Here is a 27,506-nt window from a genome sequence, read left to right on the forward strand (position 1 = left end):
AACAAAGGGATTTATGGGGGGGGTTTATGGTGATCAAGAACACAATTTGTGATCCCAAGGACCTGCCCAGTTGCCCACGGGCTCTGTCAGCTACTGCTGTACTGTGCTGCAGCCTTTACGTGGCAGCAGAGCCCAGCTCAGCTCCGGCCACCATCACGGCAGCCACAGGCAAGGCCAGCGCGGGCAGGACGGCCATCACAGGGCTACACTGCTTTAAGCACCAAATCAGCTAAGACCATTCTTCCCAAAGCAAGACAGCTGACATGGTGGTGTTTGAAATAATGGTGGCAGAAACTTCAGGTTCTCCTATGAGGGTTTTCAGTGTTAGCAAGAGCAGAATGCAGCCACTGTTACCAGCGAGCAAACAGGGCCTTAGTGCCAGTATGGAGGGACAACAGCCTCTGAAAATGTCAGTATTCAACTGGGTCTGTCATTCAGACAGCGGTGTGAAAGCTAGGCTGTTCAGGCTACCCCCTTGCCTAATCCACCACAAAATTCCCATCTCCTTATCTCAACCCACCATTCCAAATCCATGGATCTGCAGCTTCCAAAAGTACCTGAGAAACTCAGCTCCTAAACGGCACTAAGGAAACAAAAGCTGTGTGGCCAATTGCAGCTACATCTACATGTCCATTATTCACTCATGCTGCAGCCTGTGCCTGACTCTGCAGTCCCGTGAGCAGAGCAAGGCCGATGCTGACATCTATTCTGCATGCAGAGTGCTGGGCAAGCCAGCATTCCTCTGCCTGAGCTTTCCTGCCTGAAAATCCACTGGGCCAGAAAAGCCTCTTGGCAAAATTACTGATCCAGCCTACAGCACCATTTGGCTTCAGTGTCATCTTGAGCCCCCAGATAATGTTACAGCACAAGCACCGGATAAAGAATGGCAGTTGCTAAGAGAAAAACATTGCCATGATCTACACTTGGCAAGCCTTTCCAAATACTGTTTCCAAATGTGGAAATACTATGAGATTTTTTTTTAAATCACTAGTAAACAAATCAAGGAATGCTTTTGGATGAATATCAGCTAAACTATTTGCTACATTTTTATTATGAAAATAATATCACTTCACCCTGCACTAATTCAGTTACTACAGTTTATATCATTTTCTATTTCTTTAGACATCAGAAAAATGATCAAAGCTGACATTTTGAAACATAGTGGTTTCAGGCTCCCTTCCTGTATAAAAAGAAGCAGCCAGGAAATTTTAAACCTTTATGGTTTTAAAGAATTAGAGTGAATTTCTAGTGCAGGCTGAATTCTAAAATCCAATTATCCTGAAGCAAAAAATATCCCAGGAACACTGAGGGGAAAAAAATAGTGTCCACAAATTCAATTTTATTTAAAATATAAAATCACAGAAAAGCAGGTTTTCAAAATTATAGTGCTGAAAAATTTAGTTACCACATTAATGAAATAATAATAAAAATAATAATAAAGATTGAAATAAGAAAACAGGGATTAAAAATGTCACAGTCTGACATTTTGCATAATACAAGAGAATAAGTTGAAGGTGATATTAGTGGCAGCAATGATTTTGAGTCTCCAAAAAGAGTTCATTAAACAATCTTTGCTGACATCTAAATCCACATAAAAAGCAAAGGCATGGAAGGAGAACTGGATGACTTTCAGAATCTTAGACTTCCAGTTAGGAAAACCTTACCAAGAAGAGACAGAAAAGGACCTTCATCAGAATTGGAATGGGAAATTTATTTGCAGATGTTAATTGAAATAAACTGTGCAAAAACACTAAGGAAGGGAAATATTTTCCTAGATGTGAATTCCTTATTGGTTAAAGAGTGTGTATTCATTTTGTTTTGGGCTTTTTCCAAGTAGATGTGCCAAATATGATAACAAACACTCAATCTGGGTAACAGCTAGGATCTAACAATCACAATGTGATCAGAGCAGAGATGCTGAAGTATTAAGCACAGTAAAACAACAAGCCAAAGACTTCTACCTGAAGCAAATCTGAATCTGAAAATATGATAAACAGAATGAAATCTGATTTCAAGTTTGCAACCTACAGTAATAACTGAGTAATTAAGAAACCAAGAAAGAAATAGACTTCACAAGGGTAATAAATAGAAGGGGAATACATAGTTTGGGTTGTTTGAGTTTTTTTTCCTAGGATGGAACATTCCACTGTATCTTAGCAAAGCTCCTCTGAAATTAAATTTGACGACAATCTGATAACTTTTAAAAATTGAAATGTATACTTACATTTTCTTTCACTGACATTTGCTACATTTGGTTTTCTATTGAGTGAGTGAAGATGCAGGAATTGTTCAAACCAGTTTGCTGGAGAGCTTGGTGCCTTGCTGAGGAGTCATGCTATACAGCAACCAAGTTAGGAATTCAAAGCCTTGCCAGAAGTCCCCAAAACACTGTCAAGCTTCTCAGTTTTAACACTGAGGACATTTTCAGAGCAGCAAGACCTGAATATATAGTATAGTCCTGACTCTCCTACAGTGAGACTCCTGCACTAATAACAGCCCTCTACACTGAATTCCTTACTTTTCTTCTCAGTAACAAAGTTTATGCCTTTATTTTTACATATATATATATATAGATATAATTACAATTGCCCCATCCCTAAGACAGGACCTCATGTACCATTTCACTGAACAAATGCCTTCCTTTTAAGGCAGCAGGCAACAACTGAAAACAAGAGGCAGCAACACCAACTCAGAGCACTCTTGTGGTCTCAGAAGAGGCATGCAATGAAGATATGCAGGATGTCTCCTTTTGCCCATCCCCAAATTGACCCAACATCTTCATGTACAAATGGTAAACACAGCTCAAGCAGACGACTTTCGAGTCACAGTCAAATGCACATGTTTTTAAGAGAACTGCTCTGGCAAGTCACAGCTTGGAGATTTGAGGACCATGTGTTGAACGCCCACAAATTAGACGAGTTCAGGAATAGTATTTTTTTTACCTATTTAAAAACTGGGTAGAAATCAGACCATTTATAGTGTAATGTTGGAGAAGCTTCTAGGAGCTTATATATCAAGGAATTATTACGCAGATACCACAACCATTATTCAACAGAAAATTGGCAACATCTACAGTATGAACCCAGGGTTTCTGAGGGGAGGAGGCAGTATTACAAATTTATCAGAATGGTCTGGACACACATGAACTTTCTCTGTCACATTTATAATTTAATTTTCCTTTAAATGGGACTGGCAAGCTCTTTGACTAATGGAATGAATCAGAGATATGTTACAAAAGGTTTAATAAGGAGTTCTCCACAATTTTCCAGTTGTGTCAGCACAATGAGTCTGACTTCATCCAGCAAGAGGCATCTTTCAAACACAATCCAAAGCCTCCACAGTCAAATTTACTTTCCTTGACACCTTCCATAACAATCAGATCCTGGCTTCTGACTCTCAGCTTACCAGGGTCTCTCTGCCACAAAGGTTGGTGGGTGCTTCTGTCTATGGCTCCATAATTATGCAGCTTAATTCTGAACCTTAAGCTTCCTAATTCTGAACCAGTCTGTGGTCTCAGGCTGCTGTCTGGGAAGGATGCTCATACTGCAGCAGCCCCTGAAGCAGTTCAAACAACAGCTGAGCACACCTAGCCTTTATCATGGTAGGGTGTAGTACACGCACTTTACACCTTCAAATATAAGAGTAAAGAAGTTTCAGAGCTCACTTTTCCTTTATGGAGTCACAAAATTGTTAGGGTTGGAAAAGATAACATTATCTAAACCAACCATCAATCCAGCACCACCATGTTCACTACTCAACCACATCTCCAGGTGTCACATCCACATGCCTTTTGAACACTTTCAGGGATGGTCATTCCACCTCTTCCCTGGGCAGCCTGTTCCAATGGTTGACAACTATTTTGGTGAAGAACTTTTTTCCAAATATCCAATCTAAACCTCCCCTGACACAATATTTCCTCTTGTCCTATCTCTTGTTACTTGTGAAGAGAGGCTGAACCTCACCTGTTTCTAGTTTCCTTTCAGGGTGTTGTAGAGAGTGATAAAGTCTCCCCAAAGCCTCCTTTTCTCCAGGGTAAACACCTCCAGCTCCCTCAGCTGCTCCTCATAAGAGGTGTGCTCCTGACCCTTTGCCAGTCTCTGGACCCATGCCCTTCTCTGGACATGCTCCAACACCTCAATGTCTTTCTTGTGAGAAGCCATTATAAACCAGTTTTAAACCAATCCCTTCCTTCACTTTGTGTTTTATCTGGAGCAGTATCATGAAGAAAGCTGGATCCCATTCACTTGGAAATGAGTTATTACCCTTCTGTTCAGCTCTGAAATTAATTTTATCTTCCTTTAATCAGTGCTTCTATTTAGGGCATAATGATGTTCCCAACTTGCTATACTGCAAATTAAATATTTTTCTTATAGTATTACTAAACTAGAATCAGTACAGTAAAATTCAGCTGTGCCACAGAACCACAGACTGGAGTAGGTCAGCAGGAATCTCTGGAAACCATCCAGTCCAACTCCCTGCTCTAGGCAGGGTCATCTACAGCACACTGCTTGGGGCCACATCCAGTGGGGGTTTTAATAGCTCCAAGAATTGAGACATCACAATTTCTCTTGGCAACCTGTGCCAGTGGAGAAAAAAAAGCTTTTTTTAAGCTCAAATCAATTTTTTCATATTTGAATGAAAAATATCCAGCAAGAGACATCTCTCAAACACAATCCAGAGCCTCCACAGTCAAATTTACTCTTCTTGAGACCCTCCATAACCATCAGGTCCTGGCCTCTGATTCTCAGCTAACCAGGGTCTCTCTGCCACAAAAGTTGGTGCGTGCTGCTGTCTGTGGCTCCATAATTATACAGCTGCAAGAGAGGCAGCACCAAATGAACCAGTCTGTAGCCTCAGGCTGCTGTCTGGGAAGGATGCTCATACTGCAGCAGCCCCTGAAGCAGTTCAAACAACAGCTGAGCACACCTACCCTTCATCCTGTTAAGGTGTAGAAAATGCAGTACATGCAGTTACACCTTCAAAGGTAAGAGTAAAGAAGTTTCAGAGCTGCCCAGATCCCTCTGAATGGCATTACACATGTGTGCTGTATCAACTGCTCCTTCCAATTTAGTATCATCTGCCAGTGTGTGAACAGGGCACCATTACACCTGCAAAGTCACTAATGAAGCTATTAAGGGCTACTGGAGCCAATATTCACTCCCTACAGTACCCATCAGAGACTGGTGTCCAGCTGGACTTTGTGTCACTGATCACAACTCTCTGAAGTCAATTTCAGCCAATTTTCAGACCACCTCACTGTCCACTTATCTAATCCACATTTCACCGGGAGGATGTTAAGACAATGTCAAAAGCCTCACTGAAGTCAAGGCATCCAACTTCCACTGCTCTTCCTTCAACCTCCAGGGAAGTCATCTCATTGTAGAAGGTCATTAGGCTGATCAAGCATGAACTGACCAAGATACTAAGAGAACTTTGTAAACCCATGCTGTCTACTCCCAGTCACCACCTTGTCCTTCATATATTTAAAAAGAGCTTCCAGCACTATTTGCTCTATAACCTGCTCAAGAGATTGAGAAGAGACTGGCTGGCCTATAGTTTCCCAAATCCTATTTCTTGCCGTTCCTGAGGACAGCAATGAACTTGCTTTCTCTCAGTCTGCAGAAACCTCCCCTGACTGACACAAATTTTTGAGGAGTTGAAAGTGGACTCACATTGGTCAGTGATGTATACCCATCATGTCCCACAGAGTTCTACTTGTTCAGTTTGTTCAGATAGTAGTCCCTGTCCCAATTCTCCTGCACAGAGGGTAGGTTGTCATTGCTCAAGACTTTCCCATGGGTCTCAAATGCTTTGGTTACCAGAACTCAAATATCATCAGCACAGACCAAGGCAAAGGATACATTAATTATCTTGGCCTTTTCCATGCCCTTTGTCACTTGGTCTCCTGCCCCATTCAGCAGTGGGACCATGTTTTCCCTCCTCTTCCCTTTTTTATTAATATGCCTGTTGAATGCTTTTTTGCAGCCCTTCACACTCACTGCCAGATCCAGTTCCAGATGTATCTGGCTTCATAACTCCACCCCTGCACGCTTGGACAGCGTCTCTTTATCTGCACAATGAATGTTCCCCATGTACAGTTACACGAGTTCACAGCAAACTTCTTCTTTAAAAAGAGTGGAACAGAACAAGACATTTCAAATTTTCATTCCAGTTCTGGGGTCTTCAGTCCCACTCACCCGATCTGTAGCGCTCATCCCGTGACCCTGAGGACCTGCGACGGTGATACCGAGAGGAAGAGGACGGAGTGACAGGAGTTCGACGTTCTTGTGGTAGCGCCTGGTCCACCCCTGCATTAATGAAAAAAAAAAACCAAACAGCTCATTCTGATTGAATTTTGGAAGATTTATAGCGAGGAGGAGTTCAGCATACACTAGGAGTAGAAAATGAACATTCAGTGCCTAAAGTGCATTGTGTAAATTGGTTACACACTACTTGCCTTTGGTCAGCTTTTCTGATGTGGTTATTTTCCTTGTTCTCTCTAAAAAACCTTTTTTCCAGGGTGATAGACAACATAGAAGGAGCAAACAGACAGTAAGCTTGGCATTTTTTTATTTCACTAACAAATGATTTTTCATAAAGTAATATTAAGGAAATATTTTAATGAGCTAATAAAGGCAGACATCATTGCAATGGATATTGAAATCCTCCTGCAAAATGGTTCCTAAGAAAACTTAGTGTGTATAATCTAAAACCTCAGCTGGTTGGATGGTGTCAGCTGGTGAGAGCACAATACTAACCTATGGAAACTAGCTCCTGTGGGAACGAAACTATAGTAATATCTATAGTAATTTTTACCTACCAATGGTCAGAAAGTAAACTATAACTGCACCAAACCAGGCTGAAAATAGTGGCCTGTTCCAGCAAAACAACAAAAATAGCCTTGTAAACCTGCAGCATTTGAATATGCTGAGCCTAAACATCCACTATTTTAAGATTCAATCCTTTTATTAATCCCTTTCCCATACTGAATTTGCTTTTTTTAAATAGCGTTTTCTTGAAAACTTCTTAAACTACAGTAGTAATATAACAGCAGCATTACATATCAACACTTCTAGAAACTGATGTTCTTTGACAACTTCCAGAAAAGAGTGAAGGCGATGACTTAAGCAGGAAAGTTCAAACAATAGGAAAAGAAAGCAAACCTGCATCTGTAATAGTGACATGATGTGGTTCCCTGCGCTCTTCCAGAGAAGAACCTGAGCAGACAAGCCCAGCTGATGCATTCAGCTTTGAGCCAACAAAGCACAGAGCCTTGGGTGTGTGATGCACAGGGGTAAAGAACAGGAGGAACCTGACAAAATTAAATTGATTATTTTCTGCAGTTTTTACCTTTAAGAAGTATTTACACACTAGGTGTAACTGTAAGAACACAAGTAAAACTGGCCCCTTGAACTGAGGGCTCAAATGCAGGACTAATAACTTGAAATTGGATTCAACAAAACAATGCTTGGAAAAATGCTCATATTTTTCAATTAAAACATAATGTAAAAACTCTCCACTACTATTTCCAAACAGTTCAATGCCAGCTTATTGGAGAGGGATAAGAGTTTACATTTGTGGAAACAAGAATTTTTATGTAGACTACAGACCAACCGAAAATCCTGTGATTACTTCAATCAGTCTCAGTTGGGTTTCGATGGACTCTTTAAAAATACATCTTTTGAAAAAAGTTGGCATTGTATGCTTATTTCTTTGTGAAAATAAAATGCACTGGAAATCCAGCTTTTCTCTTAAATCTTTGGATTATCAGCAATGTCAAGTCTGCTTTGATTTTGTGGAGGAATGGCTGGTTGGCTAAAAAACATGCTTGGAGTAAAATCTCATAGGCGCCTACAAGACAGAATGAATCCATAAATTTTCCTCTACTCAGATTGTGATTAATAATTCACTCTCTAAAATCAAATAAAATGTCTTAATTTAACTCCTCTGTCTCCATACTACAGTACTGCATAATTTCACTTGCTCTCATTTCCCTTAATATTCTTTCAGTCAGGTGAGCCTGACTTCTAAATCACTGAAATAATCAAAAGGAGTACTTTCTACTCTCTTTTGTATATCAAAATAAATACTTTCTCCTCCCTTTTATATTCAGAATTCTTCCTTATTTGGTAACCCTGAAAATGAGAAATATATAGTTAATAATAAATCCAATTTTGACTGAAATTTTTCCAAAAATTATGTTTCAGTCTGTATGAGATGATAAGCACCATTAATCATCTCAGTCCTCATCTACACTGTCAGGAATTAAATAATTTCTGGAAATCACATATATTCACAAAGAAAAACACACCCAAAAATTCTACACCTAACATTGATGCTGTGTGACAGAGATTTTGCTTAGCAAAAGCAGTGCCACATTTCCTATGGCAAGTGACTTGTGTAGGGCAATGGCATGTGGAAAAAATAAAGATAATTGAGATGTTGCCACTGCAGTACAACATCATGATGATACAGGAAAAGGGGATTAACTGCATCTTCCAAACAACAAAAACACATGCAATAGGCTTTAGAAACATCTAGGGGAAATAAAGCTCTAAGGAAAAGCATCAGTTTCAGAGGTATACAACTGCTGTAGGAGGGAGATCTTCCAGGTAGACCTGAAAGCCATTGGGCAAAACACGTTCAAGCCTGAGGCTTCCTTCTCCTGGCTTAGTGACTGTGAGACACCTCAAGTATCTCAGTCCCTTTTCTGCAGCTGTGGGCAGTACACAAACATCTTTTTCCAGGTGCAAAATAAACAGTGCACATAAGATAACATCAAACACTGACCCTGCCATGGCAGAAAACACCAGGACACCCAACTGGCCAGGCAATGTTGCTGCCCACAGCACTCCCCAACACTGCCAAGGGCTCTTCCCTCATCCAGCTCACTATGAAGATTGTTTTTTTACTACAGCCACATTAAGTAGCTCATCTAATATTTAACTGAGACACTTTAGCAAGTTTCATTTCCTTCTACTTTGTATGCTTGTGTTTGTTCTTTTAAGTAAGTCAGTTCTGACCCAATGGGCAACATGAAGTTTTTTCCTATAGTCAGGAAAGAGGGAGCCCCAACTCATCATCCTGCACCAGTAGTCATTTAAGGCAACAGAAAACTAAATGAGAATATCAAAATGTCTTATGAGATCTGGGGGATCATTTGATGGCTTTACTTCCTACTTACCCATATATATAAAAACAGTGAATAAATCTCTGTCCAAGAGTGGAGAAGGACATGTGAATTTGGCTTACTGACAACACCAATTAAGACAAGGAAGTTAATTGTGTGCTAAAATACAAGAAGAAGCTCTGCATCAGCCAACTGTGGGGACACCTCTTTGTATTATGTTCCTCTAGGGTGAAAAACCAGAAAGCACTGTCCCACTTTGGAGAGACAGCAAGGAACTGGATGACAGTTCTGTACTGAAGGGGCTAGAGCAGGAATTAGCTGGATTGCCTGGACTCGCATCTTGGCTTCCTGTGCACCCGCTGGCTCCCACGGCACCAGCAATGGTGTGAGACAAAGGACACAATAGCAAGAACCTACACACTGCCATTCCTGAGCAATGGGTGGGAGTAAAAGCCATGCAGAATAATGAGTACCATGAAACCAGTGAAGTGTTGCCACAAATAACAAAGTGGTCTTAACAGCCAAATTGTTTAGCTCCATGAAGGTTCTAGCAGCATAGTGCAGTAACAAGAATATATTTTTTTCACTTCTACTTCTGAACATAACTAAACCCAAAGAAATGATAGCTTTCACAGCCAGCACAAGGGTCTGTGAGTTAAGTGCTAATGCTTGTTCAAGTGCAGCTTTGCCCAGACGTGTTTGTGAATTGGCGGCATAATGGCTTGAGAATCCATATTTGGATCGATTCCTAAATTTAAGGAGGTGGTAAAGCAATGAATGGCTTTCCTAAGAGAAAGACCAGTGTCATGACACTGCCCTGTGCACAAACACATTCACAGCCACTGTCAAAATGGCATAATTCTAAATAACACCATTGTCTACCCCCGTCTTGCAGCTGAAGCAGCACTTTCCCAGGTAAGCGTGATTAGCACTAGCAATTGACTCTTTGCAAGCCATGAAGAATTTCAGGAAAATGAATATGCCTGGAACACAGCTATTTAAAATGAGAGGCTTAGAAATCCATGCTTCATGGTTATCACAATACACACAGGCATCAGCAGGTGCAAACAGACATGTTCCTAACACAAGCTAAAGCTCCTGAGACATCTATATTTAGGTGTCTACAAGAAGGTGCTTAAGCTAAGCTCCCATTATGAAAAATAGTGACCTAGACGAGAACTCATGATTCTAATCAAAGATGTCAAATTTCTTTGCAGATGTTGTGGACTGTGACACCCGGCTTGGCCAGAATGGCATTGTCCCCTTGAAGTCCTGTTTTATGTGTGCTCACTTTGTGCAGATGTCTCCAGGATCGTAGTAAGTCTTGAACAGTATCAGACACCCAGCTTCAGGCAACTCTGTATGTCCAATGAAGCCTTGAGAGCTGTGCAAGTGGTCAGTGGAAGTATCTGCTTTGGAATAAACTGAAAAGCTCTTTGGGTATCATCAACTGAATTAACTATATCTCTTCACATAAGAATGGAAGCATAAGTTAAAGACAACTTAATGCAAATATATCAATCCACAAATCCTAATCTGTAAACTGGATCCTGTCTTGACTGAATTTAGCTAAAAATGCAACAGCCTCAGTAAAGCTATTTAAGCAATACCACTACAAGCTGGATAGCTTCATTTTTAAGTGCATGGAAGGTACAAAACTGTCACCTGGAAGCAGGTTTCACCTCTTTTTAAATTTTTTCCCCTTCACCTCCTTGCTCCTCCTTTCTTTATCACTTCTTTTTGTAGCTAAATTGCAACACTATGTGCTGATAACATGGCAATATCTGCACTGCCCTCTCCAACAAAGGACAATTATCTCCTTAATGTCAGCTGACAAGCTGCTTTGATGTATCTCTTATTCCTATGTCTGTGCCAAATTTTTGAATCTAAAAATATTTAAAAGCTGAAATGTCTAACTGACAAGAAATAGAAGGCATTCTTAGACAGAGGCTACATTTATTGTTCTAAAACTAACTTACAATGTGTGCCCCCAGGAGAGAGAGCTGTAGGATAAACCAAACAACTCCAGGGCCAGTAGGAAGGAAGGCACACAGTGCCTGCAGTGCAGTTTTAAGAAACAGTATTTACCTTCTTTTCACAGTATTTCCTGAGCTTCTATTCAATGGCTGATGGCTCAGCTTTAAAAGTAAACCCAGGTATGAACACACAGTGTATTTTGTCAACATGCTAAATGTCACACTATCCCCATGGAACTCGTTATTTAGTGTGGCATTTCACTATTCCCATCAAATGTACAACTAAGTAATGAATTCACTGGATAAGCCAGGGGAGACTTAAAATGCAATACTTTTAACCAAAGACATCCAGGAAAGTGGAGCCACATTCTGCTAGATAAATCTGGAAAAAAGTGATTTCTGATTAGATTTGTTTAATTAAAAGTGTTCCTTCACAGATGAGCTTACGCTTGGTCTGACTTAATGCACATCCTTCAAATTTTCTTTCATTATTACAATCTCAATTTTTCCTTCCAGCATTTCCTTGAAAGGTTTAGTTTCTATGCAAGCTTAGCATGGGTATCACAGGCTTCTTTTTTTCTCTCGATTATCCCAGTGATGGTGGACATCACATTACAGCTCCAGAACATACATGATGTTTGGTTTCCATTTTCCTTTCCACAGCTTCAATGTCCCAATTAGTGATCCTTTTTGGAGAATATGTAAAAGACAACTACATAGCCACAAAGCAAACATCTTCACCAATGGGCTGGTCAAATCACACTGCAGACAAATTCAGGCAGCATTGTGAATTCCAGCAGTTTGTCATTTTGACAGTGGCACCCAACTCTTCAAACACCTCCACAGGCTCCACCTCCTCTGCTCCAGCACTGGTTAAGCTTTAAGGCCCTCAGTGCTGTTTTTCCTTTTTACCCTCTATTGTTCACCTGTGACTGAGACATCTTTCCTCACCCATTTGTCAGATTTTAGACCAACACTTTCATGTTTCCTCCTATGCTCTTACGTTCTGCAGATGGCCTCCAGGAACATCAACAGATATTTCCTTGAAAATCTTCAAATTCTTTGAAAAACATACCAACTCTGATGTGTACTAAAAATATCCTCCATCCAAAAAACATCACACCAAGTGCTGAAACCACTACCTGCATTAATAACTGATTTCATCATGTTCATCATGTTCATTAGAGAAAAGTGAAGGAAGGTATTTTTTGCTCTGTGTTTGAACAAGGTTTATTATGAGGTCTTGGTACAGGATAGAAAACAGAGATGCCGTAAAAAAACCAAATAATTATAAAATGGTAACTGAACCCTCAGTCATGGTGGCAAAACCAAAACACTAACCATCATATTTAAGTGATGGCCTCAAGGGGTACTTCTCAGAGGCTTTCAATGCCTTCCTTTTTATCCAAACTAAGCTCTGCAGGTATCCACCAATTCAAAACCAAACTCTTTTTTAAGCCCAAGACTTACTAGGCATTGGTCTGTGTGCTATAGTTTCTCATCTGTGAAACATCTGATGCACTGTTTCAAGGACGTGCCCAGGTGTGTCCAGAGTTGTGCACATGCCTTTCAAAGAGATCCATGTTCTCAACACACATACACTCTTTGAAATGCCTCATCATGGTTATCCCTTGGTAAGAGAATTTGGAAGGCATATGTGATAGGAATACTTGTTAGTATTAATAAAATGAATACATAAGAGTACTTTTTCAGAATCAAATTTTGTTTAAATATTTCCCTGCAATCCAAATAATGTTGCAATACAAATAATGTCTGTGGAAGAAAAAATGAAATTGTAATCACCAAGTTTACTTGGACTACCTTAAGACTTAGCAGCAGGAATAGCTGAAAGCAAAGGCATGCACACATACACATAGAAAGTATGCAAATATATGTACAGAGAACAGGTACATAATATGTTTGTCATGCTAATAAGAGAGGCTATAGAAATTGGTTCCTGTAATTCTACAGAATTCTTTTTTTTTTTTGTAAGGCAAAGGGATCTTCTGCACAAATGTATTATCTTCTCTGCCCTGCATAGCTTGAAATGTTCCCAGGCTGGTGCTGTTGGGGCTCCAGCAGCAGGAGGTGTGGGGATCTGTCTCTAGGCATGTGAAAGGAGCAGCAGGTGCCTTTTAAGCACCACATCTCACAGATTTATTAACCATAATAAATAAAGCACTGATGACTGGTCCACATGGCTGCACTACAAATAGAGCTACACTGGTGGTACCAATGATGGGAAATTACAGAAAGCAATCTAGTGGAGACACAGCACTTGATTAAGAGAGAATGAACCACCCATGTCTGAGCTGTTAGAAGCAATGCTTAATTGATAGCAACATTGTCTGTGAATGAATAATCAAATTTCCTGGCAAAACACTGGAAGTGAATTGGGTAAAACCACAGCTTAGAGGGAATACAGGTAATTAAGGTGTTTTTTTTCTTATAGAGAGGGTTTCTCTTTATAATGTGCATGCAGCTGTCCACGTTATCTTACCCAGAACTGAGTGATCAAATCAAGATAAAATTCAGAAGGCTATTCTGAAATAAAACCCTGTTTAAGTGGCCACTTCACTCTTGGCTGTCATGGCTCCTCTACAGAGGCAGTAAGAGAAAGGTCACCACACAAGAGGGACTGGGAGATATGTACAGATATAAAGGTCTGGATTCACTATTATTTTTAGATGCCTGACACACGGGCACAGTAAGAAAAGAAAAATTGCTCTGCACACAGAACATCTCCAGATACAAACTCACACCCTGAGAAAGCATCTTGAGGAAACAAAGCTGTACTTTTGTCTCCCTGACTTAAAGCAGGTGGGGATTTAATGGGAAAGAAAAAGGGGGCTCCCCCCATCCCTTCTCCCATTAACACTGCCAAATGCAGCATATCCGTTCCGGATTTCTGGATGTTCGACAGCCTGGCTGGAACAGTACAAATGTCCTTTGCATATGTGCAGTCTGTGCAGCATCTGGATGTGTCAGACCCACTGTGCATGCACTGCAGAGTCAGCCTGCAGATGTGCAGTGGATCTGGCACATCCCCTGTGTGTCACTGCAGGTTTGCTGTATAGCACGTGACAATATGCTCTCTGGGATTGTCCTGTCAGAAACAGGGAGCCTAAGAGCCAGCTCCTACATCACCTGGAGGAGTATCAACCACATGTTTGCCTGGCTTTACCTTCCATTAATCCCACTCCTGAAAAATAACAGTTCTCCCCTTCTAAAATGACAGCATCCCAATAAGCATGACAAAAAGATGATATGTGTATGTCTGTTCATATATTCTGCAGCCCTTTTACTGGTTACATTTATCACGTTTTAATATCACTAATACTGCTAAACCTGGAATTGCATTTTACATTAAATCCTTCCCATTTTACAAAAATCTGAGGCAGAGGAAGTTAAGCATGTCAGACTGAGGGAACTTGACCTAGAGCAGCCCTGTGTAAGAGAAGAAATACAAACACAGTCAGAATCCAATCTAAGTCTCCTCCATAGAATTACACCAAATTGGTTTGAAACTGAGTGGAGAAGGGTTTCTGAAATAGACAATATTTTTACAGGTATGTCTTGTTCTGACAGAACTGTAAATCTTATCTTCCCTCTAGTCATCTCTTACAACATGTCTGGACAGCCTGTGGGAGTGTGGACAAGCACACAGGCTAAAGTGTGATGTCCTCCATGTGCTCACATGGTTGGCAAGAGAAAATCTGGTGTCTTGAGGGGCTGTGGATTCTCTGCAGCCTTGCTACAAATGCAGGAATAAAGGAGAATGCCTGCCACCAGCCACAGCTCTTGCCAGAGGGATGGTATCTAGGAAAGTCACAGTTCTACAGGCATGGTTGGAGTCATGCCTTGCCTTGCAGAGATGTAACCCTGAGGAATGTTCTTCCTTCAGCCTGCTTTACCAGCCTGATGCCTGTTCCTCAAAGTCAGTCTGCTTCTGAATGGCTTGGGTGTGAGCAGAGCTCAGGCAGAGATCTCTACTTGAAAATAGCATAGAACTAGGGGTGCTTAGACTTTTACTGCTTCCTCCAGAATTTGGTGAGCTTGGACCTGTTGAAAGCACTGTAAAAAGGCAGTGCCAGAAAGGGAATTAGAAACACAGCTTATTGTTATGCAATCTCCTCCCAAGTATGCATGCTATGGAAGCTAGATAAGTGTTAATATGTTCAAATGTTACGAAGAAGAGCTATTCCTTCTCCCTTCCTATCACTTCACTCTTAGGCAGAGAAAGTCAGCAACGGCCTTCCAGATGTCATCCTTTGGTTGTCCTGCCTTGCAACTGGCAGCCCCATGTCCATCCTATTGATGTAGGCATCTACCAGAGGCTTCCAGCTGAGGCACAGTTATATACAGATACGGACTGGAAAAAATACATTCATCGTGCTCACCAAAACGAAAATAAAAGAGAGGCCGGTTTCCTGCTGTGCTGGCTGCTCTCTCTCTAGCGGCCGCTTCCCGGATGTCACAGACACCAATGTTGGCAGTGCGGAGCATTCTTCTGGCAGCTCCTTCACTGTGTTGCAGTCTACACCGTACCGCGGCAGCTCCATTCGCTGCTGTAACAAGTTGAAAAAAACTAATTAATTCACGTTTAGTTTTTTTACATTTGTTACAGCAACGAGTGGAGCTGCTGCCCCCATGCAGTAGAGCACACACGCACACGCACGCACAGACACCACAGGACACCCACGGAGCCAACGCGGGTCGATGTTCCACTCTGCCAACATGGGCGTTAGGAGTGTTAGCAAAGGTGCAGCGGGAGGACTGGATGTCCCAGCAGAGGGGAAATGCCTTTGGATTTCCTTTAGTTTGTTGAACGCAGTCACAGAATGTATATTCCTACCCCTTCCCATCCCAGCAAAAGTGATGTCCGTTTCTATACCGGTTTGAAATATCTCCAAAACCTCTTTTCCCTTATAACACCAAGATCCAAGTCCATCTCAGCTTATAAATTCTTGCATTCCCAATCAAAACAGCTTACTTTTTTTTTTTTTTAAGACTAATTGGTCATATATGTGATTGTTGAGATATTTACAGAGGCTTACAAAATGCAGCATCTGTTTTGCCATCCTAATTCTTCTTGGAAAGGATTCATCTCCCCCTTCCTAGTGAGCAGGGACTTAAAGCCATTCAGATGATAAAGTCTTAGAAGGATTGTATCAAATCGAAACTTTTCAAGTTTTGTCCAAAAGGTAACACAACAAAACAAACAAAAAGTACAAAGACAGTAAAAGACCCAGGCACAAATAGTATCCATTCATGGAGGAAAATACTTTAATACAGCAGAAGCAGTTTCTTCCACTACAATAAAATAATCCATTTAGCCATCAGCTAAATGATTGAGCTTAACATATTTACAAGAAAACAGTAGACAATATATTTCAATACTTTGTTTTTCTTGATCCTATTACCTTCACATCCATATTTCACATTCCTTGTGAGGGATTTCCCAGCAACTTGGTGAGCAGAAAATATTCATTCCATTTTGTCCCATCCTTAAAATAGTCCTAAATAGCTACATTCTCAATCATGACCTCTTCAAATTATTGAATGGACCTCGCCACAGGACTGGCTTACAGACATCCCTCTGCTTCTCCTTACACTGCAAAACTTAAGTACCAATCACAGTAGAGACCTTAAAAATTAAATCTGTGAGGGTTCTCCATGTTCTCTCTTTCATCATATGAATCCCCATTACATGCATATGAACCCCCAGCAGTTTCAGCCATGGATATAGTTTGACCAGAGGACTGTGAGCTTTCTGGAGAAACAGCTCTATATGCTTGTGTGAAGAAAGGAGAGTAACAACTAAAAAAGTAAACAGATTCTGGAACCAACTGTGCCACTGCTTTGAGGATTGCTGTGAGGCTCTCCATAACCCAGCAAATCTAAGCAGGTCTCATGAGAACCAGCTGTGAAGACTAATATATGTCTGATAGTTGGTTTGGACCATTAAATACCCAGAAATTTAATAAATGTACCTCTGGTATTGTAATTCTGTTGATTTGATTTGCTTCACTCTCTAAGGCTCCCAATGGTTCAGGAATGTCACGGACACCCTCAAACCAGACTGCACCACAGAGGTGTCTGTAACACTGATCTCTGTTGTGGAGTTCCCACCAGTGGAGCAGACCAAGTGAAATCCGAAGGCACAAAATCAGCATTCTGCTATGGAGCTAGACAATAGATATACAAATCTGATGAAGAGAGAACAAGGCACTGCCTTCACATATCAGCAGTTGAAATAAAACCCCATCAATTCCACTAAAAAGGAAGGATTTTGAAAAAGAAGGAGAAAGCAGTGCTGAGGCCTGCAACAAAAACAAGGCTCAGAGAACAGCCAAGCCTAAGTGGAGCCTCTGTAAGGTCAGTGAGACCAGGAATGCACAGGCACACTCCTCTGAGACCGAGACAGAAGAGAGGTCTACACCAATACCTAGAACTACACACTGAACTTTGTGATCCAGTGCCTCACAAGAGTAAAACAACTCTGGAAAGTTCTTATACGCATAAAAGAAATAAATTTAATTATGCAATACATTATTAAATTTAGTTTGAAGGTACATTTACACCTTTTGGGCAAGTGCATGCAGCCTATCCCTTACAATCAAAACCAGCTATGTGTAAAAGGTCAGCTGCCCACACGCCTTAGGACAAGCTGAATTCTAAGGATATTGATGGTCTCTCTAGTGTCTCCAAAGCAAGACTTGGACAAGAAACCCAGAAACGGAGGAATTACAAAGATCCAAGGTTCTCTTCCTCTCTTGCATACTTCTCTTCAGAAAACTTCACATGGCTGAGATGTTAATGAGTTAGGACATCACATTTTCCTTTGGATTCTTGCATTCCTTCCAACAAACAATGCCTCTCTAACAAGCCTAGGCTGATTTAGTTTTCCAGACACGACTGCCAAACCCACACCAACGTATGTAAAAAATGTACACACACATCAAAGCAGACATATATATAAGAATACACACAAAATGGATGGAATAACCTTATTCTGCATAACAATAGCTTTGATTTTGCCACACCTATTTCTTCAGAGATGCAGATTTCTACAGTGGCAACTATCAGAACACTTGACATCTTCATATATCACAAGCACAGATACACATACCGGGAGGCTGTGGCAGGTAGGCCCCAATTAATTTTGATCTCTTCTTTTCATATCCCTTCTGTGTGATGTCACCTGCCAAGAAAAGAAAAGGATAATCAATAAGATGTGGATAAAGACAGTGTCTAGCTTCTTAATGGCAGCACCATCAGCTTAGCCACCACTGCACTGTTCATCTGTCCTGACAATTAGAATGAACAAATGAAAAGCACAGAATTATCATTCCACCCAGAAAAAAACTCAATTTAGGCCAGAGCCATTCTGGCAAGAAAATACTCAAACTTGACTTATTTCAGCAGCATGGAGTTTTAAAATAATTTTGATATGCTGCACACAAGCTTTCAAAAGCCACAATGACCTTCATTAGGTTAATAAACAGTGGATTATATAGAATGTGTGGGCTTGTAGTGGCTGGCAAAACACATCAGTGATTAGCATTTTCTATCATTAATGGGATTTTTCTAATTGAGCATGTAAGGCACAAAAGACTTGAAACTGCTGTTGTATCATTTCTGCAATAAAAATGTTTTAGCTAATTTCTGAGCAGTACTGAGGAACAAAATAAAACCAAAACAGATCTACAACAGATCCATTAGAAAATAGTTCCATAAAGACCCTATGTCTGGCTCTCCACTTAAGTATAAAAAAAAAAATTGGAGGCAAACGTCTGTATTTCCTAAATTCAATTTAAGTGACACTTCACTGCACCTCAAGCCTCCCCAGGTAAGCTATGTTTTTTTAATATAAAGATTAAAAACCATTTTTCTGTCAAAGTTTTCCAGCAAAAAATGACGCATAATTAGTCATGTAGAACAAAACATATTATTTTAGCCTTCTTACATTTTGGGAGAAGTTTGGCACCAAAGCAGAGATACTGTCCTGACTCTGGGAAATATTGAATTCAGTACATGCATATACGCTTGTGTTCAATATAAGCTACTCCAGAAACTAAAATAAAGGTCAGCTTTTACAATTCAAGGATTTTTAAAATAACATCATATTCTCTGCCCTATCAATAGGCCTGTTATTGTGAGACTCATCAGGCAGCTAAAGCTCACTTGCAACATTAGACTTCTATACTGGTAAAGGTTGAGGGCTTAAGAGGGTGAAAACCACAAAAAAGAGGAGCTTTGACTGTAGGGTTCATCTGGACATGGCAACATGAGCCTGTTTGTGCTGCTCCATCCCTGTGCTCAGCCTTTACCTAAGGACACCGTGTGCCAAGGGAACAACACACTCACTCCAATCCCAGCTGCTCTGGCAAATGGCTGCTAAATTAGCACCAGCATCTGCTGGTCTGAAATCAATAACTACATAAAAACATCTATAATTGCTACGCCTTGCTGAAACACCTTTTACCTTTCCTTGGGAATTAGTCCAGTAAGCAATAAGGAGGCAAAATTCTCCAAATCTCTCTGCCAGTGTCCTGAGCCAACCTCTCACCCTTGCTTCAAAAACAGTCCTTAAAATAACACCTATACACTTCACTACCATATCTCAAACTGCTCTACAAAAGAAGTCAGCTAAAATATCTGTGTTTTTAAATGAGGAGAGCCAGACTGGAGCACTTCAAATGATAATATTCCCATATTTACACAGGGAAGAAGTGGCAGACTTGGCAAGAGGTCCTAAGCCTTTAAAGTTCAAACCCACTGACTTTTCAAGCACATTTCTTCCCAACTTGAACACTTCTGGTATGTGTTTAAGCTAGTGAAACAAGCTCCCTGTCCATTGTAATCACTGGCTTCTCACAAACCAGACTGTAACAACAGATACCACTTAATTAAAATGTTTTAATGAAAAATGTATTTGATTTTATGTGAAAATTATTAACTACAAAGAATTTTTTCTTTCAAACTGTTGCTAAAGAAATTACTATTGTCTTCTCATTTGACACAAAAGTGGGAAAGATAAAAATCAAGTGTTATCTCTTGTCAGTAATAATCTTTTATTCAAGTTGGTATCCAGACTCACTCTTTTGAAGTTCACCATTAAAGAAGTACTCTAAGCAGAAATACTCGTAACTCCTTCCCCAGACCACTGACACCACCGAAAAAATCACCAATAAAATGAGGTTTTGAGACAATTTATTATAGAAATATTTCAGTTTCCAGGAGCAAACAGCAAATTAATTTGGAATTATCACTAAATTTTCTATAATCATGTCCATCTTTTCCTAAGTCACCAACTATAAAAACCATACAAAAGCAAAATATAAAATCTCCACAATTTTCGTCGTAGCATCACTTTCACCATTTTGAGGTAGAAGGAAGTCAAGTGTATCACATACTCTGGGGAAGTACTATGCTTTATTTATCATGATTAATGCTATTCATATTCATTTGTGTTTTTTCAAATACTGACTTTAGATTACAAACAATAGCTCATAAACCATTAAAATATTATGACATATGTAAATCTATTGCATTTCAAAGCTATGTTGAACTCATTTTGTAAGCTCTAAAGATATACTAAGCATAGCTCACCAAAGGTTAGGTGAGCTTAAACTCTGTTCTTATTATAAATCACCATTCATTCAGTTTTCTCAACACAATACTAAGACCTTTGGACTATGTCCTTCCTTCCTTTGCAAAGGAATGTGGTAATTTTACATCTATCATCTGAGGAGCAAACCTTTTTCCAGTTAAGTCCACCTAGCTCATGTTCTTCCACCATGCAATGCTGCATTAAATCTTGGCTTTTTGAGAGTACCAACACGATAACTAGAACTATACTTTCTTGCCCTAGGAAGAAAGGATTTATGGTACCTTTCTGTTTTTAACTAACTCTTCTCTTGAAAAGCCATCAGACTCAAGGAGGGGAAAGGGTCTCACCCACAAAGTCCTGTGAGCAGACAGAATGCGTGGGGTTTTCTACCCACTCTCCAAAGCCTCTACAAATTTAGATCTCCTTGCAAGGGACAAGGCTGGCAATGGGTTTAAGGGAAAGGCCAGGCCATGGATAAACCGAAGATGAAAAGACTCCAGCACTAAGGAGATGAGGGAAGAGAAGGAGCACATGGCTGCAGGGCACTCTGAGGATGGGCATCCCTGGGACAAAACACCATCACATAATGACACACAGCTGAAAGGTTGCCACCTTTCCATTCAGCAGCTCCCTGCAGGCCTCTGCTTTGCCTGCCTGTCTTCTGCCCTGGCCTTGGCTCTGCTCCCAAGTGCTCTGTCCAGCTCTGCTACTTCTCAGCTTCATCCCACAGCTGGTCCCCAGCCCCTGCCCTCCTTCTCACTCCCTTCCTCCCAGGCTGCATTCGCTTCACTGCACCCACGGATCTCAGCCTCCTGTTTGCATCGGCATTGCAGGTTTTTTTTTCCACTGGACATGTTGCTCTCTTCTTCCTCACCTCCACTGGTGATCTGACAGGTTTCCACCATGGGAGGCCACAAGTGTATTCCCTGGGGAGGTCCCGTGCCTGAGGGCCAGCAGGAGAGAGCACAGCACAAGGCTGAGAGACCTGAATGCACCAACAGTGACCAAATGTTACCCTGCATTTTTCTATGTTTAAAATTGGCTGTCCTAGGCCTGCTGAACAACAGGCATGCAGTACACTGACCCTCTTTCACCAAAATAAGTTCATTTCTATTGAAATAAGTCTTAGAGAGTCTCTCCAGGCACAAGAGATATGCCATGTTTGCAACGAAAAGGACAGCACAAACAAAAGACCATCCACCCCTCCAAGGAGCAAGGTCGTCCAGTTGAGCCGAGTATAGGACCGGGGCTCTGGCAGTCTGTAATCCCACTGCCATCTCTTTTATTTGTGATTTGTGCCCCTGTTTCTGCTGCTTCCCCAGCTGCAGATGGCAATGCTCTCCGACACCAGCGCCCGCAGACAACAAGTCATCTGTAGCTATATTTAGCAAAGCCGCGCCGGAGTGTGAGTTCATTCGACTATGCTCATTACAACTGTTACTGTTTGCATTAGACCCTGTGTTTCCTTTGAAAATTTACTGGTTTTCCTCTTTCCTTCCCAAGTGCTGGATTTCTGCCCCATACAGAGACAAAGGTGTAAAGCTGGGACAGGCAGGTCAGAACAATTTAACTACAGCACAAACCCGTCACGAGCGAGAAAGGAGCGCCAGGTAATAAAGAGCCCCTGGGGATACTCCACATTGGGCAAGCCACTTTGAGGAGCAAGAAATGCCTGTAAATGTTGAAGTCATTCCCATTATCCTATCCCCTTTCTGGGCCTCTCCATGAGTCAACTCCATCCATTTGTATGTCATGTCCTACACTGAATCACACCTTAAACCAAAAATTAAAAGGCAGATTTTGTAATCAGCAAATTATTGACTTCTTAGTGTTATGTTGAAGGGAAGGTTATTAAATGTGAAAATATGGAGGTTATTAAACATGAAAATATCTGTGCATTTCCACCCTTTTTAAAAGCATTTGCACTTTCAAAGCTGAGAATGGTTTGAAACAGTAGTACCACAGATGCTGTGCTGTTTTCACGAAAGTAAATTCTTAGAGTTGATATAATACAGAAGTTTCATTTTCAACTGAAATACCTATTAGCTGATCTATTATCACTTCTGAAAACAAACACTTGCAGTCCTGAAGAACTGCTGCCATGATATATAAAGTAAATTTATTCAAAATTATTGCATTATACAGGAGAGGAAAAAGAAATTACAAAACCAATACAAGCTAAATTTCACATAATTTTTCCTGGAAGACGCAAAAAATCTTACTGATCTCAGCCTTTCACAACACAGCATAGGTAAAAAGCTCATTACAAAACCAGGGACCAAAATCACCTGATTTAGTGCAGTGAAAACTCAATTTTATACTGCATGATCTTGAAGCCTGACTGATACTGCTGTTTTCACTACACATATATGTTTTCGAAATGAAATTTCAGGCTGGGACTTTGAATTAGTTTAAGGCACTTATGGAAAAATCCACCATGGGAAATAATGCAATCAATAACTCCTCTCAAGCACACACTAACACAGAGCTCACTGGTGAGTGTCTTTCCTTTGCCCATGATTTTCTGCCCTCTAAAGATTCAATTTTCTGTACGACTTGTTTATTGCTGATGACTCAAATTCAGTGTCAGCATCTTGGCAAGAGGGATTTGAATGAAACAAAGCTCCTCATAAAGAGAACTGTGAGTCATTTACTTCTCCCACTCATGATGCAGACAGTCTCCCTGTCTGGTCTCCCAAAAATATGCCAAGAGACAAAAGATTTCATTTTGGAGGGTGCAAGTACAGAGATACCAGAGCTCCACAAATATATCACGTAACACATACAAGAACACAAAAATATATATCAAGAGTAATTTTCTTTTCCAATGTCTTTTAAAAATGATGTTCAACTACAGCAACATCTTAGAAAACTGCTCAGAACTAGGATGAAGAAACAAATGGCAAACTATGGCAGTGGGCAGAAAAATTAATGGGATCCCACACTTTCACTGCAACCAGTGTCATAAATTACAGCACTGCTCAAGTGCCTTTAAGGAGATTATGCTGTAGCTTAAAGCTTTCCATTTTTTTTAAAGGCAACAATTTTACCCACCTATATTTGAACTCCCTTTTCCCCTCAAGGCTACATTTTGTTCCTGTTTGTTGCAAGCAAAGCAGAAAATGGCTGAATTTCAGTGAAAGATAAGGAAGAGTGTTCCATGTGTACTTACAATGTGAAGCTTATAATATTTCCTAGAGAAGGTTCTAATTCAGGAGAAAATATTTAAATGAATTATGCTATTAACAGAGAAGGTAAGCTATTTTAACAGGGCTTAAATAAAAGATTCAAGGTCTTCTGAATTTGGAAAGTATTCCTATGCAAAATAAATACTTTCTTCCCATTTTTTTGATAGAGAAATTAAATATCTGCTGCATAACCTGCCAAGTGCTTAGTTTTAATTCCAATTCTACTGTTTTAAAGAAGTATGTGAGCAGCAAATAAATAAATAAATTTCTATGGAAGCCATTTTTTAGTATCTCCACCTTGAATCCCAGAAGACCCTTAATGAGTTTCCCCACTTACTTTCTGGTCCCAAAGTCTTCAGCACATTTTCCCAATACCCAAAATACTCCTGGGCTTCAAAAGAAAGAAAGAAAAAAAAAAAAAACTGGAGGCGAGGGGGAAATCCCCCAAAAGGAAACCCAAATTTAAGCCAATTAAAATAATCCCTGGGATTTTGTGACTCAGACTTTCTCTGGGCTGGCTGGGCTGGGGTGCAGCAGTGTCTGCCAGCAGGGTGGCACAGGGCCAGGAGCCAGGCAAGCTGCTGAGCCCCCTTGGAAGCCAGGGAGCTGTGTGGTCCCCGGCATCCCGCAGCTCCCCCAGAACAGGGAATTTGCCCGGCACTACTTTTATGGCCTGGATTATTGTAAAATAAACAGAGGCTGGTGGAACAGTGAAGGTTTCCATTCTCAGTGTCAAGGGTTTATTTCATTATTTAAAGCTTTAACGAACACTTTATATAATGAAAGCAACCCTTGCCATTTTTGGAATTTTATGACTGTTAGGACCCTTCATAATGTTGTTTTCCTTCCTTTATTGCTTTATAAGGCTTATAGGGCACCCTTGAAGTGTATATCCTTTCTGCAGCTGCTGGAAGCTCATCTTTCATCTCTCCACTGGCTTTCCTATTGCCTATGAGGCATTTGCCTGTTCTAGTTATTCTCCCTGTCTCTAACAAACAGTGCAGAGTCAGATCTTGCTCAAGATAAAAATAAAATACAATTCTGAAATTTATGCCTAAGGAAACATTCTTGATAAATGTTATTGAATAGGCAGGCTTTATATTTCAAGTTAGAAATGTTCCCTACAGAAAGATAATTACAGCAGTAATTCCACTTATCATTATTTAGAATTTACAGTTCACAGCAAATCAGATATTTCCATAAATGCCGCGCTGCGTACTGCAAATTTGTGTCCCGATTTTTTCCCAGCCCTGAAAATGCCTTGGAAAAAAAATACAGCAGGAAAAGGAGGAGGATGAATCCTAAAGGAGGAACATCTAATAGACGTATGAAACAAAATTGAGAACACATATCCAAATAAGTGTGCATATTTGCTCCTCTGGGTAGAAAAATATGTTCAAGGCTTTTCACAAGGAAAAACCTGCAATATCAAAGTAGAATGGTAAAATCTGTTAAGAGTGAAATTTCTTAGTTTTGTCACTTCTCCAGGAGGTAAGCCTATGGAAATATTTCTCCTGCTTGCAACTTTGTGCTTTTAAGCCATCTTTTCACTACTTTTGACATTACTAAGAGAACCAAAAAAGTGCAAATGGGTTAATCTTGGAGGAAAACATAAATCTTCCAAAAATCAACAGATTTCTAAATCCTTCATCCATAACTTTGCTCCCAGTATATGGATGCATCACAGTATGACTTGAAATCTCATCCCAAATTTCAATTTAGAACAGAAATCTTGAACTCCTGTTTTCATATGCTGGGAAAAAAAATCAAAGAACTGCTATTACCTGATCTATTGCCACATTCTCACCACTTGAGATCACCATAAAGCTTTTGTATTTGGTATTAGTTATGCTAGTCAATAACAGAACTGATTCTATCTACAAAATATAAAATGATGTTATTTTACCCTAATGTGGGTTAAAGACATTATGTTGATTTTAAAAATAGGTTTTTAGAGCAGTTGTACTGTAGTATTAGAATGCCAAAATGTCCAACTCTCTTCCCACAGTTTTTGTAAAAATAGAATCTCTTCTGGGGGAAAAAAAACAAAAGACCTCTTCATGCAAATGCAAATTTTCACATACTTTGACAGCTGGATGCAAAGAGAGAAAAGCACAGATATCTTAACTACCATGGCAAAGCTGAAGCAGGAATATTCCCTTTTTTAACAATTTGAAGACCATGAATGGTTGTGGGAGAGTATTAAAGAGTTTTAAGTAGTTGTCAACAGGGACTGGAATTACCACAACAACTATGCTGAGTGACCATAAAGTTTTTAAAAATGTATCACTTGGGAGATCACTGAGCTCAAAAACCTGGTCTACAATTTTAGTGCACCATGTTTCGCTACATAACACACATGACTTTGAAGAATTAAAAAAAAAAATTATGAAGAAAACATAAACGTCTTTCATGGCAATATTCACATTCCTATTCCTGAAATGATGGTGTTTTGTTTAGTAAATTCAGTAAATAAGTTATTTCCTGTACTATCATAAACTTTGTTGCAAGCAGTCAAGGATCATTAATGCCTGTTGTTCACAAAAGCCTGATAGATCCATCATCTGCTCTTCCACTCCCAACAGCTGAGAACCAATGCTCTCCTCAGCTCAAAGTGCCCAAGGGTAATTAATGTGAACAATGCAACACTCAAGGAAGCCTCCAAATATCTCCAAACCCTCATAAGCAATTCTCTAGACAACCTAACCCACACCCCACTGCCTTCATTGTAGCCCCCAGTAACTCCTTTTTTCAATTATTAGCTTTCAATTTTCAAGCTTTCAACAAGAGTAAAATAACTTGCTTCCTTCCAAAAAAGCCCCCAAAAGTATAGGAACACATTCATTTCAGAAGCATCCAAAAGGAACAACCTCCTCGATTGCATAGTCCAACATCCTGCTAGGCAAGAACAGCAGATCAGAGGGAACAGCCTTGCTCTGAGTGATGGGAATTCTAGCAACATTGAATAACTTCTCTCTGTCTCAGCAGATTTTTAACTATTCTGTGCAAAATAAAACGACCTCATTTAGAGTTCCCTTCTTAAAACTGAAAGATGGCCATTGATGGATTTACCTAAGAGGCAAGATGTTGCAAGATGTTGTTTCAAATCTAGAGGAGAAAGGAAGTTTAGTTTTATGTGCTTTTACACGTACCCTTATACATGAAGGCATCTTCTCCAGTTTTATTTTTCTGAGACAGGCTGGACATGGTCCAAAGCATAGAATAAGTCACATAAATTTAGAAAAGCCCACACCTCTTTCTACTGTATTTCCTCTTGATGTTAGTTTCTTGCCATGCTGGCTGCAATGGACCCTTGTGTTATTTCACCTGGGGAAATGGTTTCACTAAGCAGAAGAGCACTTACAACCTAGACACAGCATGAGGTTGCATTCAGGTACATTTTATTAATTTAAGCAACATTCTCTGATGCACATTCCACAGTCCAAATAATCCTAAGCAGGTGCAAAATTGTGTTACTCTTGTTCTACTTCTCACACAATAGAAAAGTAAGTCTGGTATTACTGCTAGGCACAGAGGACACCACACCCAGGAATTTCTGAACTGTAATACCATAGTTCATAAATACTGACACTATC

General features: G+C 40.2%; 1 protein-coding gene across 9 annotated transcripts in view; it reads right to left on the minus strand.

Moving 5' to 3' along the window:
• Nucleotides 1-27,506, minus strand: part of DIP2C (disco interacting protein 2 homolog C) — a 313,817-nt gene that overhangs the window by 125,370 nt on the left and 160,941 nt on the right. For 4 of the 9 annotated variants that reach the window (XM_030264290.4, XM_030264292.4, XM_030264293.4 and 1 more), the window contains exons 2-4: nucleotides 18,239-18,310; nucleotides 15,507-15,674; nucleotides 6,198-6,308 (exon numbers count right to left, since the gene is read on the minus strand). In XM_030264290.4, coding sequence (XP_030120150.1) covers nucleotides 6,198-6,308; nucleotides 15,507-15,674; nucleotides 18,239-18,310 — 351 coding nt within the window. The remainder of the gene's footprint in view (nucleotides 1-6,197; nucleotides 6,309-15,506; nucleotides 15,675-18,238; nucleotides 18,311-27,506) is intronic. The other 5 variants (XM_072925323.1, XM_072925322.1, XM_072925325.1 and 2 more) reach the window with 2 other exon arrangements.

Source organism: Taeniopygia guttata, chromosome 2 (assembly GCF_048771995.1).
Source record: "Taeniopygia guttata chromosome 2, bTaeGut7.mat, whole genome shotgun sequence".
Classification (NCBI taxonomy): Eukaryota; Metazoa; Chordata; class Aves; order Passeriformes; family Estrildidae; genus Taeniopygia; species Taeniopygia guttata.